Below are 13,824 nucleotides of genomic sequence, written 5' to 3'. Positions count from 1 at the left end.
TCCTTTCATAAAGTAAAAAAATAATAAAGGACACCAGAAATGTGTCCTCCGAGTCACTGTTATCGGGCGTGGTGACACGTAAATGCATTGCGCGTTGCAAAGATTCGCTTGCCCATTAAGCGGCGGTATCGTTAATATTATTTATACGCTCTGTGGTATCGATTCCTGTCTGTCGTGAAAGCGGTTGATAGAAAGAAAGAAAGAAAGAAAGAAAGAAAGAAAGAAAGAAAGAAAGAAAGAAAGAAAGAAAGAAAGAAAGAAAGAAAGAAAGAAAGAAAGAATAATTAAACGAATGAGCAGATGGAAAGTGAATAGAGGCAAAAACTGTAGGCGAGTGAAGAGGCCGCGTGTTTGGAAAGAAGCCGAGCACATTCTCTCAGGCCAAGCGAAAGATGATAAGCTTTGAATGATTGATTCTTGGGTGTTTTATAAAGGAGGCCCCCGAGTCTTGAGGGCATTAGTCTTCTGTTCTGGCTCCGTTGTATTGCAGTTCATACGGCTACGGTGTAGTAATCGGCAGCAAGCTATAAGCACACAGTTAGAGACAACGCTCTTGGAAATCTAAGGGCGCTTGCTGGAAGGGAGTACTTTCACACACACAAAAAAAAAATGACGAGAAAAAAAGAGTATAGTATACCAAAGGGGTGCATCACTGTATTTATCGAGAGCCGTAACTCACGAGTCTTTCTTTCTTTCTTTTTCTGTTCCCTTTGTTGGGTCGACTGCCCCTTTTCAAATCGCGGGTGAAGTTGCGAAACTCGACGTTGGCCAGACCGTTTAACCCTTACTTTTTAACGTTGCCACCTCCCTCAGTATTTCTCTCTTCTTTTTTTTTCTTCTTTTTACGGTAGGCGTCATTCATCTTTCCTTGATAAAAGAAAGGGGACTGTTCGTGTCGTGTTCATTAGGTCGAGCCGCGTTCGTTGCGGAATATATGGCGGAGAGTCTGCTTCTAATACGACCTCCCGAGGGAGGCGTTTCTCTAGAGCATTCGCGGCGAGGAAGGAAATGAAATATTTATGCATGTAATCCTGGAAATAGAATATTTTAAGAGGAGCCGAAACGCAGAGAGGCTCATCAGGCACAGCCCGGTTGGTTACCCTGAACTATGTGGCCGCTTTTTTTTATTGCGTTGGCATTCTTCGACTAGGTCTCCAAAAAAAATGCACGCTCGCGCGCGCGCGCGCGTGTGTGTGTGTGCGTGTGTGTGTGCGTGTGTGTGTGCGTGTGTGTGTGTGTGTGTGTTTATGTGTTTAACAGCATGAAAGCGTAACGAAAGACAGTCGGCGCAGAAAGAAAATAGGCATAGTATAATTATGTAGTTGCCGAAACAAGTAACAGTACCATACAGTTGCTGCAAAAGAAAGCGGGGGGGGGGGGCAGTATGGTTGCCGCAATAAGTAACTATAAGATATAGCAGCTTTGCCCTGAGGCGGTGTCGAACCCAATGAAGTTCTGTCTGTACCATACAGCAGGCACAACACGTAATAGTACCATGTGTTCTAGAAAGAAAGCAGCAGTGAAGTTGTCAAAGCAAGTAACCATAGATAGATAGATAGATAGATAGATAGATAGATAGATAGATAGATAGATAGATAGATAGATAGATAGATAGATAGATAGATAGATAGATAGATAGATAGATAGATAGATAGATAGATAGAGAGATAGATAGATAGATAGATAGATAGATAGATAGATAGATAGATAGATAGATATTATGCGAATAACAGTAATAAACACTTCTATTACGCGACCAAGCTTAACCACAGTTAACGCAACCACATGGTTGTCGCTACACGCGGTTGGCGCAGTTACACGACTGCCCAAGCGGTGGTACGTTGGAACGCTAACCGACGTTGACCGCTGACCGAGCATGGCAACCTATACTTACGAAAACCCACACTACGCAAACGGGCAAGGCGGAGGAAATTGCATCACACGAGTGCGTGGCCTCGCGGACCTTTCAAGCTCTCACTTATTACAGCTGCATTGCTCAGACATACAATTTTTCGGACATAACAATATTTTGCGGAATAATGATTCGTTGTCAAAACCATACACGCATAATCACATGACACGCGGTTAATTGAGTCATTATCTGTGCACAGGATAGCCCGTGTAACTGCGGTGGATTACGGTTGCCAGTAACCATGGTAGAGCGAGTAAGGCCGTCGTTCAGTTCAATCAAGTCAAGCTTGCCCGTGTAACAAAGGTACGTAGGTAGGTAAAAACTTTATTTTAAAGGGGCAAAGGGATAGAGATAGGGGGAGGTTGCTACACACGGTAGTCCTCCGCAACCCTCTCTGCCCATTATCCTCAAAACACAAATATAAACGCGGTTTGCGAAACACAATGTGAGCATGACAGTTACATCTCATTCAGTACGTAATTTGAAGATGAAGCGGTCCACGAGATTTGCTGTGGTGGTCGAGTGTTAGCCTGAAGACTACACTGAGTCCTGGCATGGAGGGACACGAGGTGCAACATGCATCTATAAGATTGCAGTATATTCACTGGATGATGCCCATTTGTAACTCTCTCATCAGTTCCAGGTTATATAGAGAGTAGAGCGCATTAATTAAACTACTAGAGAAATATGATTAGAAATTTAAAGGGTCACAATGGGAGCGTACTAAGTAGTTTGCGGGCCGCTTTTATTCATATGGCTTTCGAATTTGACGCTGAATGATTTCGAGTACATATTAGCTTAGTAGGCTAAGTGATCAAACGTCGAAAGTTGTCCCCGAATAGGTATAGAAATCATGCGCCCGCAGACATATCCTTAGCTTCCCTTATTGAGCGTATTTAATTTTATTCTTTTTATTTAGAAGAAACAATTGGGCTACTCATATAATGCTATGCCATCTGGAAGCTCTATATCGTCGGATTCGTCTAAACACTGGCTATGGAAACGGCTTGCGGCACCGTTTCGGTCAAGCGACAAGTCTACACTGCAAAAACTGTTGCTCAATCTAAACCGTGCAACGTATTCTGCTTGAGTGTCGAGCGTACGCCGATGGACGCGCGCTCTATGAACATTGCACGCTTTCAGTCACGCAGAGAGCTTTATCAATTGACTGCGTCTTAGGCTTTTAGCCTGCCTCACGCACCAGAGGCGTGCGATGAACTTTCTATTTACGTGCTTGGACAATATCGGTCAGCTCGACAGACTTTGGTTCCACCTTGCCTGTCACCCTTATTCGCCTTTCGTGCAGCGAAATTTGTCACTTCATTGTAGGACGACTGAATGACTGTAACACCGCACGTCGTCACCGAAAAGCCAGAAAATTCAATGCTTGATATTTAATTTCTTTCCTCTTTTAACATCTTAAAATATTCATTATGCCTCTCTGCTCTGTCTTTCTCTGCACACGTCCCTTCCCCACGCAGAGTAGCTTGTGAGCGATTTCTATTAAACCAGCTAAATTTCCTGCCTTTCAATAAATGGCTCTCTCTCTCTCTCTCTATTGCGCGCATTGATTCATCAACATATTTTTCCTCATTTCTACTAATATTTGTGTTCTTACCGTCCATGTTCACTGGGTATTAACCATAGGAGTCCGCAGAGGGGCGGGGGGGGGGGGGTAGCCGCCCTCCCTGATCATCTAACGGGGGCGGGGGGGGACTCTGCCCCATAACTCCACTCATTCGGAGCTGACCCGTCATTGTTGAAAGTGCAGGGTTATGGCCACGTAAGTTTTCGACTATGATGGCGGCCGAGGATCTCTGGTGTTGCGTTCCAAGAACTCTTTACTTCCCGCCTTTACCTGCAGAGGGCCGGCTACCAAATGCAAGCAGTTGTGAGAAGAACGTCATCGCTATATCTTTAATTCCTGCATCCATTGCGAAGATTGTTTTCCTTCGGACGCGACCAACAAGAAGGGAGGGGGGGGGTCCTCTGCGGTCAAGCTTGGCCTGCCCTATATTGAAGAATCCTGTGCATGCCTATGGTATTAGCCTTCCAACTGTTGGTGTCGAATAGTCCTGCTTGCGCGGGTATATGTATACACAAATTTAAAGGACATGTGTGAAAAGATTTGTAATGCCGAAATGCCCTGTCGGTAAAATAAACGAAATCATCATAAAAATCAGAGACTATTAATTTTGCCAGTGACAAAGCCAGGAATATTTTTGGGGGTGGGAGGTGTTCAACCAACCTTTATGTATGTTCGTGCGTGTATTTGTATGTGTGCGTATATATATATATATATATATATATATATATATATATATATACATGCAAAATTTAAGTATTCGGAGCAGGGGGAGGGGGTCACATCCCACCCCATGGCTACGCCAATGAAAGGTGTCACAAGCGATGCCAGTGAAAGAGTTCATTAACAGCTGACTATTGGAGTAGTGTGTACTTCTGAAACAAAACTCGTTGTAAAGATCCGATACTAACTAGGCGTTTTATTAACACTGTTAGTCGCGCATGCCTTGCTTTTTCTGTGTAACTGGACGATGAGAATAATTTATCGCCTAGTTTTAACGAAAGTAGCACGTAACGATATTTACAGGGCAGAATGGGACTTCACTCTTCGTAAATTTCGTATTGATCGAATTTTGTGGAAAGAAGTTATGTGACCGTGGGCGCCGTCATGAAGGTCACTCGAGCGAGATCACGGCTTATTGAAAGGAATACCCACTATAGTTTGCTTAAAGCGAACTCTACAGAGTTATCGCGCTATCCCCTAGTTGAAAGCAGGCTGCGCGTGTTTTCTTTTTTTGTGTGTGCTGCAGAGTAAACATACTTGAATTGCTTAATGCCTCGCGGCCACTGTAAATTATACCTGAGGGAAGCGTACCTGACCTGCCGCAAGTTTCTGCCATGTGGTTTCTCTTTTTCAATTTATATAAGAGCCGCAGTTCCACTGGTCACTCGCGAGCAACTTGGGGTCATTCGGAAAAACACATTAACGAAAACACCGCCGTATCGTCTCTTCCGCTTGCCGGTCACTCTCAGTCGCATCGGACAAAACGCGTCCGTGAGAGTTCTCAAGCGAGTGCGCCTTGTCGTGTTGACCGCGTTCTACAGCCCGAAGGCGCTGCCGCGTGTTCTTGCTATAGCTTAGACGCTGTCGACAAACATTATCGCGAAGTCGTTACACATCGAGCGCTGTTCTCTCTTTCTTTCCTAGCTTTTTTCTTTTCCTTCCCCGAGGCCACAATGTCTGCGGATATGTGCAAGCCATCGTGTCGGATCCTGCAAGGCTGAAGGGAAAGCCCCGTAGATGCCTCGGGCTGTTGGTGCACGCGCACGACCACCGCAACCTTTAGGGACCCGGATGAAAAGGAGTGCACTGGTGCGCGAGAGTTCGGCGACGATTTGTCGGGGAGAAAAGTTCATTGCGTACTCCTTTCACGACGCCCCACAACCGATCGTGCGTCCCACTTGGCCGGAAGGGCGCGTGCATCGAGCCGAAGCCTAGGCCGTCAGTTGTTTGGCTTCAAGTTCAAAACCGGGGACAATGGAGGCAGGCATGCACGATCGCCGTCCCAGTTTGTTCGCCCGTTTGCTGGCTTCGTCGATATGCAAGCGCGCCTTGGTGATAAACTCGCGGATGCATTAGGATCGTGCACTTCGTGCACACATGACATTATTGAGTGATCCGAAGGGTCTCTTTCTCGCGCACTCTCTCTTCCTTTCCGATACACGCTCGTTTACTCGGTCCGGCTGGCGGGGCCTTAGGCATGTAAGGAGCGGCAGGCCGCTGCGGCTCATGCATCGCGCGTGCGTGTACAAGCGCGCGATTTTCGTTTATTGATGATGGCAGGGCTCACGCGTTTTCGCGTGAGCCGATTGTTTGAGTAACACACGCTCACTTCGTGCTTGCGATGTCCCCGCGATGCGAGGCAAGACAGTGTGGGTTGCGGAAAACAGAAAAAAAAAGAAACAACAACTGTCAATTGGGTCTCAGTAATGTGTTTAATGGAGGCCACTGGATTGATGGTGGCACCGAACGAGATGGAGGCGACCATGCATAGGACACTCTATTGGCAAACTCTGTTGACAAGAATACACAGTTTCTCTTTCGCTGTACAGGGTATACTAGAGCATACTGGCATTTCATTATCTCGCTTTAATCGACCGGACGAACAAAGATTTGTGAGAAGAAATGAATAATTACAGAACTAAACTTAGGAGGAAAAGAAACGGAAATGAGAATTCGGACTGGCATTCAGCTGCTCAAGTGGCGTTCGAAAGAGCGCGGGTTGGCATGTACTATACATATAACACACAATTTCCGACTCTCTCTTTTTCGCGCTTCCCGCGCGATGTTTTCTTCAAAACGACGCTAAAAGATGGATTTCGTGTTCATCTTGATGACTTCTGTTTCCCTTTCCCTCCGTACGTGACTCCGAGACCGGCCTGTCCAGTGGCGCCGCCGTGCTGGGCAACGGCTCCACCGGCACCTCCGGCTAGATGGTGAGGCAGACCGCCGGCAGCGTGACCGGGGTGTCCGGGAGCCACGGCTACAGGGCCGCCATACCCTTGACCAGCTGCTCCTCCTGGACCAGCGACCAGCGTTGGCCCGGTGAATCCGGCCGCTTGACCACCGTAGCCCCCACCATGGCCACCGCCGTAGCCGAGGGCATGCAGGGGAACACCGGCTTGACCAGCACCTTGACCGAGAGGGTACTGGCCGATCGGTGCACCGGCAAACTGGACGACGGGCCCACCGCGAGCTCCGAGACCAGCGGGTAGACCACCAGCGTGACCTCCAGCCGCGCCTAGGTACGCGCCTTCACCGCCGGCATGATATGCTCCAGCTGGAAGCGCGCCTCCGTGCGCATGACCACCAGCGGCGGACAGGGGAAGGGCATAGACGGCGTGTCCAGCGGGACCACCGGCAGCGTGCCCTCCTTGAGCAGCTGCCACGTTACCAAATGCTGCACCAGGAGAGGCCACGTGTCGACCACCGCCGTAGCCTTGGCCGATCGGTCCGTACGCCTGAGGTCCAGCCACTTGCACACCCGTCGAACCTCCGTGAGCTCCGCCGTATCCCGCCAAGCCCGCTGCACCGAGCGCCGCCCCCTGACCTACGTGTCCCGCTTGGTAGGCTGACACAGTTCCTCCAGCCCCGTAGCCCGGTCCTCCGCCGCCGTAGCCCGGTCCTCCGCCGCCGTAGCCCGGTCCTCCGCCACCATAGCCCGTTCCTCCGCCACCAAAGCCCGTTGCTCCGCCTCCATAGCCCGTTGCTCCGCCGCCGTAGCCCGGAGCTCCGCCGCCGTAGCCCGGCGCAGCGCTGCCGTACAGCTGCGCTGCGGCACCGTAGCCGGGCGCTCCAGCACCGTAGGAAGGTCCTCCGATGGCTGCGAGCTGTTGGTGGTCGCCACCTGCGGCACCAGCGTGCGCTTGAGGAAGGAATGTTCTAGGGTAGCCACCTGCACCTGCTCCTGGCCCTCCAGCAGCAGCCGGGCCATAGCCAGGAACGAAGCCATAATTGGCACCGCCGGCGGCAGGATGGGCACCGGCGCTAAAGTGCACGCCGGGTGCGCCGTGGGCCCCGGCGCCAGGGTAGCCAACCGGCCCCTGGCCACCCGCTTGCGCGGCGGCTGCTCCGGGACCGGAGGCGAACACTGAAGCGGGTACCTTGACTGGTTGACCGTGGTTCTGGCCGGGCCCAATTCCTTGTGCCATCTTGTAGACGGTTGCCCCGGATCCTGAAGAGCCACCGGAACTGCTGTGGGAAGCATCTCCGGCTCGGACGTGTGGTCCGAGAGACGCGAGGAGAATGACACTCAGGAACTGCAACATCGAAAAAGGAGTCACGTGTCAAGCGGGAATACATCCTGATGTTGTGGCGACCTCAATATGCAGTAATGTGAACAAAACCTAAATATCGCCTAATCCTTCATCGGGACTCGTCTGCGTTGGCTCAGTGGATACAGCTTTGCCTTACAGGGTATGGCCTTGCGGGTTCAATTCCTGACCGCGGTGGCCGTATTCCATTGGTGGATGGAATAGGTGAACACTCATGTACAGTGCTTTTAACGCGCCTTAGGCAGCTGCAGGTGGTGCAGCATTTTGCTATCGTCGGTGAAGCGGAAAACCGTATTCGAAGAAAAGTGATGCGGTTTCCTTTGCTGTTCCAAGATTCCAAAGTCGAGCATCCTTATTCCTCGTGAGAGTATAAGGTAGAGAGAAAGGCAAAGGAAAGGCAGGGAGGTCAACATGGTTGCACCCGGTTTGCTACCCTACACTGGAGGATGGGAGAAGGGACAGATAAAAGAACGAAGGAATCAAGTAGGAGAGAAGATACAAGCAACATACGCGCACACACCTATCGGCGTTCCCCAGGGGTCGAATTCGCAAACTTTTCCGTTCGTAAGTGTACTTTACCATAGGTCAGCAGACTTCGAAAATGATATTGTCACGGGGATCACGAGTACACAGGAGCGACAGGAGCGAGTACATTAATATATCACTGCCCAAGCCATCCGTGCAGACGGCCAACCAGCGATGCTGCTCGGTGTTTATCACTGGGTCAATTCCGACGGTTCATTAAAGTCTTTGTGTTTCTTAATGAGGACGGAGAGAACGCCGTCACTGACGGCGCAGCCAATGGCGCGCCTGTATTTCTCTTTTGTTATTTTTGCACTCGCTCCGCATTCGCGCCTGCTCTTCTTTATTTTTCGTGGACCAGTGGTGAGTAGTGGGGCTTGCCCAGCTTCTGTGGCACATATGCGCTATGAGTCTTTACGTACGTAGGATGGGGGAATTTTGGCTTCGCCGTGCAGATATTACGACGCCTTGCAAAACCAAATATCACGACACCTTATTACAGCTTCGCTGTAATATTTGCCACTTTATTTCTCTTTTCGTCGCAATGTGGTCTTCAACGGCGAGCTCATGCACAGTGCCTCGTAACAATATGTTCAGCATCAGGATTGGCTGACTCATTTTGCTCTTACGAACAATTCTAGCGTAAGAGCTTTCTGTGAATACGAGCCGAGGTGTGCACGAAGCTGATATCTCGGACTTCGTATCTGTTTTTGAACGCCAGGTGTTTGTGGTGCTCTTGCAAGCGCTTTTCTGTGTTTCGGGTATGACCACGTCCGTGAAGATCACGACGACGAAGATAGTAATAACTTTGACCGAAGTTAACTACGGTATTTACTCGTATAATACGAGCACTGGATAATTTTGTCTGTGTTGGTTAGCGGTGGCTAGATGTTGACAATTGTTGACTACTATTGGCTAATGATCGATAATGTTGGCTGTAGCCGCTGTTACAGCAGCATCGTTGTCGTGATTCAATCTCAGTCTTTCGACTGAGTTGCCTAAAAAAATTTTATCCCTGTCTGTAAACGCCGGAGAACAAATGCGTCAGTTGTTTTATGTATACTATAGCTTCGAGGGCCGGTCTAACTCACGCGGCGCGTGCATGGGAAATGCATATAATAATGTTCTTTGCCAAGATATGCTGAAGCAATTATGATTAATATTTTTCCGTAGGCAATAAAAATGTCTTAATCTAGGAAATGTCGGGAGCGTACATTGCATTTAGAACTTTATGCATTTACGATCCAATAAAATTGTCAGATTCAAAAGAAAATGTTAATGAAAGAAAAAAGAGAAAAATTGGCAAGCGTGGACACTCCCCCTCACCTTACAAAAGTTACTTGGACCGTGGCCTGAGAAGCATCTACGGCAAAAGGCGAACGTCTTCCTATAAGACTTCTCAGTGGATACTGGATTAGATAAGCGCTTGCGGTGAGCAGCCATGTGCAGTTATGAGCTATATACGAAGTAATGTATTAGCTCGTATACTGTGGTTACAACTTGGACAGAAATGTGTGTGTGTGTATGAACGTTATATTGCAAAGTGAACTCCTTCAAGCGAACTGCCCTTTGCCATGTTATTTTTTACTTGCTTTTGTTTGCTATATATTTTTTCTTTACTTATTAATACTGTTTTTGGGTCATCTTCTTTTTTTTCGTGGCAGAACTTATGGAAATGGAGTAGCCGAGGCGATATACAACCTTTCCACAGAAAGCCAATTAGAACAGAATTGAACAGATTCAGTAAGAGCCTTTGTAATTTCGTCACGATTACGTATGTTGTAATTTAGTAAAATGGATCTGGTATAATATTTAACGTATGGGAGTATAATGAAATTTATTTTGGCGTCTGTCTGTCGGCGCACGCTTCAAGCAATAACAGTTTCAATTCGTTCAGTTTGCCACTGATCGCTAATTCGACATATCGGGTAATTGGACGAAATCGTGCGACTCAGTTTACTCGAAATGCCTAATCTATGCGAGTCTTGGAACAGTCATTTACGAGAAGTATCAATCTTCACAGCCATACAGAGCAAGTCAACCTTTCCAGCTACGGATACTCCGTTTTATAACGCTTGCATAACTTCGTTGCTTCTTTTTGACTACTCACTTGCAGAGGCTCTAAACTGAATAGCTATATTTTATCAAAATTTTCAACTGTATAAACTTTTACGGAACTTCCCAAGGCTTAAAGGAACGGTGTGCTTAAAAGAGCTGATAAAAGTTGACGTTTACTATGAAATTAGTGAAGAAAGATAACTAAAATTGATTCAGCGCTAATTACGAGTAGCATAATTGCATTTAATGCGTATTTCAACAACCAGGATAAAAGCTGAAGATCCGTATCTCTAATTAAAAGCGAAGTAACGCGCGCTTAGCACAGCGTTGGAATAGCTGAAGTATATATTGCCCACGTGTGGCCAACAAATAGTTGTCTTCCCTGGTGAGATAAGGGACAGAGCAGGGTATAGTAAAGAACCAGCTTCTGACAACTGAATGGCAAGCATTAATGAAAGTTCAAACTGAAAGCATCGATGCAAGGGCAAGTACGTAGCAAATGCGTAACGGTGTCCGTCACCGAAGCGCCGTAGGCGTTCTACCACTCAATTCGGAGATCAGTTTAGTCGCAGCTGCAACAGAAGTGGCCCTTACTACGCAGTGCCTTGGGCCTCATTGGAACCTTAAATAGTTTGGAGTAGGCTGAGCTGAGTGGTAAAAATTGTTTATTTCCTCGTGGTTCATACTGCCTGCGGGTCCGGTTATCATGGAGCGCGAACATAATCTCAAGAAAGCGAAGCGTTCCGTCATTAGTAAGTAATTAGTGTGTCAGTGACAGAGTCCAGGCAGTGTCGAAACAAGTTTGGTACGTTAATAATTAGAGGTTCGGAGGGTACGTTGTCGTGTTTGAAAATTATAAGGTAATCTTCAACGTATCTGAAAAATTCTCAATATGCCTATGTCGGAGGCTAAGCTAAATACCTGTTAGCTCCGAAATATACCGATGACACATAGGCCGAACGCGCTTTATTTTCATAACGCCTGGGCTTAAAATGTAAACCCCGTCTATCAGCTGAAGCAATATACATAAGCTCACCCACCCCTTGAATTTCTTACGCTGACTCTACATAGATTTGTGCTTGCCATAAAATATGGATACGAAGTAAAAGTGTGTCACAAAGTGGACAAAAGCGGAAGTACTCGGTGCCGGCAATATCAAGAAAAACACTGGGGTTATGCAGCCTCAGTGCCGGAAGGGCACAGACGGTAAATAATTAAAAACAACAAATATTACTTCCGGATGCCAGACAAATATAATCTACAGCTCGTTCATAACCAAATATTAGCGAATATTCGGCACTTTTCAGATATTCCTTATCAGCAAATAAACCGAAGTGCACCGGAGAACTTGAAAACAGAAAAAGAAGATAAGTAAATCAAAGCTTCCGCTTCACATATGTTTGGATTGAGTCACACGCGCATGGAACGATTCCGTATGTTGCCGATGACGCAAGAGCGCGAAAGAAAGCAGCGAAAACATGCGTGGAAAACAAAGCCTAAGGCACCAAGAACTGTTCCGCCATAGCCACGGAGTGACGCAAGTCCACACAGCGGCGACTACGGCACACATTGGCGAGGCGCGGGACTCACAGCTATCATGGCGCCCTGGGTGGCGGCAGCGGCAACGGTGAAAGCGGTGACGGTAGCAGCAGCAGCAGCAGCAGCAGCAGCAGCGGACGTACGGGGCTTCCGGTACAAGGCGCTCTCGCGTACTGGCTCTCCCTTGAGCTGCCCACCCGTCTTTAAGTATAAGCGCCGATCGGGGCCAGCCGGCCGCCCGCGGGCGAAGGAACCGCCCCGGCGCTGCTACTGCTGCAGAGACGACCTGCTTCTTTGTTCACAGGACGGTTACCACGACGCCGAGCGCACCGCCGCACATGGTCATCTCCAGCCGCCTCCCGCGTTGCGTAGTCGCCAGCGCCACGTTTTTTTCCCACACCGTCCCGTCGCAAGCCGGCTTTTCTCCCAGCATTCCCCGCCGAAACGGCGTTGCGTCGTTCATTCAAAAAAACCCACCGCAGTGTACGTGGGCGCACGTTCGTTCGTGCGCGTGGGCATACTTTCGGTTTCGGCCCTTTCTCAAACGGCCCTGTTGGTTATTCAAAACTTTCTCGCCAGCTCGGTCAGAAAAAAAAATAAAGAACTACTAACGTCCCCGACGGTGAACCGTCGTTCCTTATCCTCTCAGGGTCCCTTTCTTTCGATCGAAAGACACGTCAGTTCTTTCTCTGCGCAGAAGGTCGCGCGAAGGACGTCGGCTACGCCGGTGCCGCTGCTGCTGTTGCATGCGAGCGGCGGCGAAGCACGCGTACGCGATCAGCGCGCGGCGCCTTTGCACGAGCGGGCGAGATCGCGCTGTTGCCGAGAAGTTCCCTGGCAGCGGCGAGAGAGTGCGGCGCCGGGCGGAGCCGCGCCGGTCCAAACGAGCCCGGCCAGAGGAATCGGAACACGCGTCGGCCACTCCTCGGCTTTTATAACCACCACCACCGCCACAACGAGGACCACCGCGAGCACCGCGCGCTTGCCCAGGCCACCGCTTCGCGCCCCTTCTTCTTCTTCCTCGCGCCGGTCTGCGCGGCGACACACTTTTTCCCGCTGCACAGCGCGTATATCGCGCCCACTGTGGTGCCCGCGGCGGCACTTTCGTACATTTAGGCGACGACCTTGCGCGGCAGTTATGCGCCGCGGACCGTCAGCTATTGCGCTCCCGTAGTCGTCATATGCGCAACCGGGCCATACATACTTAAGGGGCGTTTTCCCTTCGCTTTGCAATCTGTCTTCGTTCTGTGCTCACAGGTGCCAGATTGAAACGCTGCATTCGGCGGTACGAGATTTTGATGAAGTTGAAACGTCTTTTAATCGCGCCTAAGGCGTTCGTTACGTTCAGGGAATTTCGGAGACGGCAGGGAAAAAGGTTAAGCGGGTGTGCCCCGATGCTGGCTGACCCCGCAGGGATAGACTAACCTCTGCATACTGTAGACCTTGTGGCGCGGCCAAACTGAAAGGTAATTAACTGTCGATAACTCAAGCGGATTGAGCTGCGTTCCGGATAATGAGTCATTCGGCCTTGTCTTATGCTTTTGTCGATTAAGACCAGCGTCTATAGTCAACACTCACTCACTCACTCACTCACTCACTCACTCACTCACTCACTCACTCACTCACTCACTCACTCACTCACTCACTCACTCACTCACTCACTCACTCACTCACTCACTCACTCACTCACTCACTCACTCACTCACTCACTCACTCACTCACTCACTCACTCACTCACTCACTCACTCACTCACTCACTCACTCACTCACTCACTCACTCACTCACTCACTCACTCACTCACTCACTCACTCACTCACTCACTCACTCAGACAAACACACGTATACACACACACGCGCGCGCGACACAGTGACGAGTTGATTAACTCACAATTGATCAACCAAAGGTGATACGAGAGCAGCGATGACTCTAGCA

At 49.1% G+C, this 13,824-nt stretch overlaps 2 protein-coding genes across 3 annotated transcripts in view; both read right to left on the bottom strand.

Moving 5' to 3' along the window:
• LOC119387015 (cuticle protein 65) overlaps nt 1-13,824 on the bottom strand; it is a 567,739-nt gene that overhangs the window by 532,822 nt on the left and 21,093 nt on the right. The gene's annotated exons all lie outside the window — the stretch shown is intronic.
• On the bottom strand, nt 5,914-12,452 carry LOC119387016 (uncharacterized). The gene is made up of 2 exons (XM_037654319.2): nt 11,942-12,452; nt 5,914-7,756 (listed from the first exon to the last, which is right to left on the bottom strand). The coding sequence occupies exons 1-2, from the start codon at nt 11,948-11,950 to the stop codon at nt 6,323-6,325; spliced, it is 1,443 nt and encodes a 480-aa protein (XP_037510247.1). The 5' UTR covers nt 11,951-12,452; the 3' UTR covers nt 5,914-6,322.

Source organism: Rhipicephalus sanguineus, chromosome 3 (genome assembly GCF_013339695.2).
Source record: "Rhipicephalus sanguineus isolate Rsan-2018 chromosome 3, BIME_Rsan_1.4, whole genome shotgun sequence".
Taxonomy (NCBI): Eukaryota; Metazoa; Arthropoda; class Arachnida; order Ixodida; family Ixodidae; genus Rhipicephalus; species Rhipicephalus sanguineus.
The sequence above is the reverse complement of the archived record's forward strand: the minus strand, read 5'-3'. Positions and strand labels throughout refer to the sequence as shown.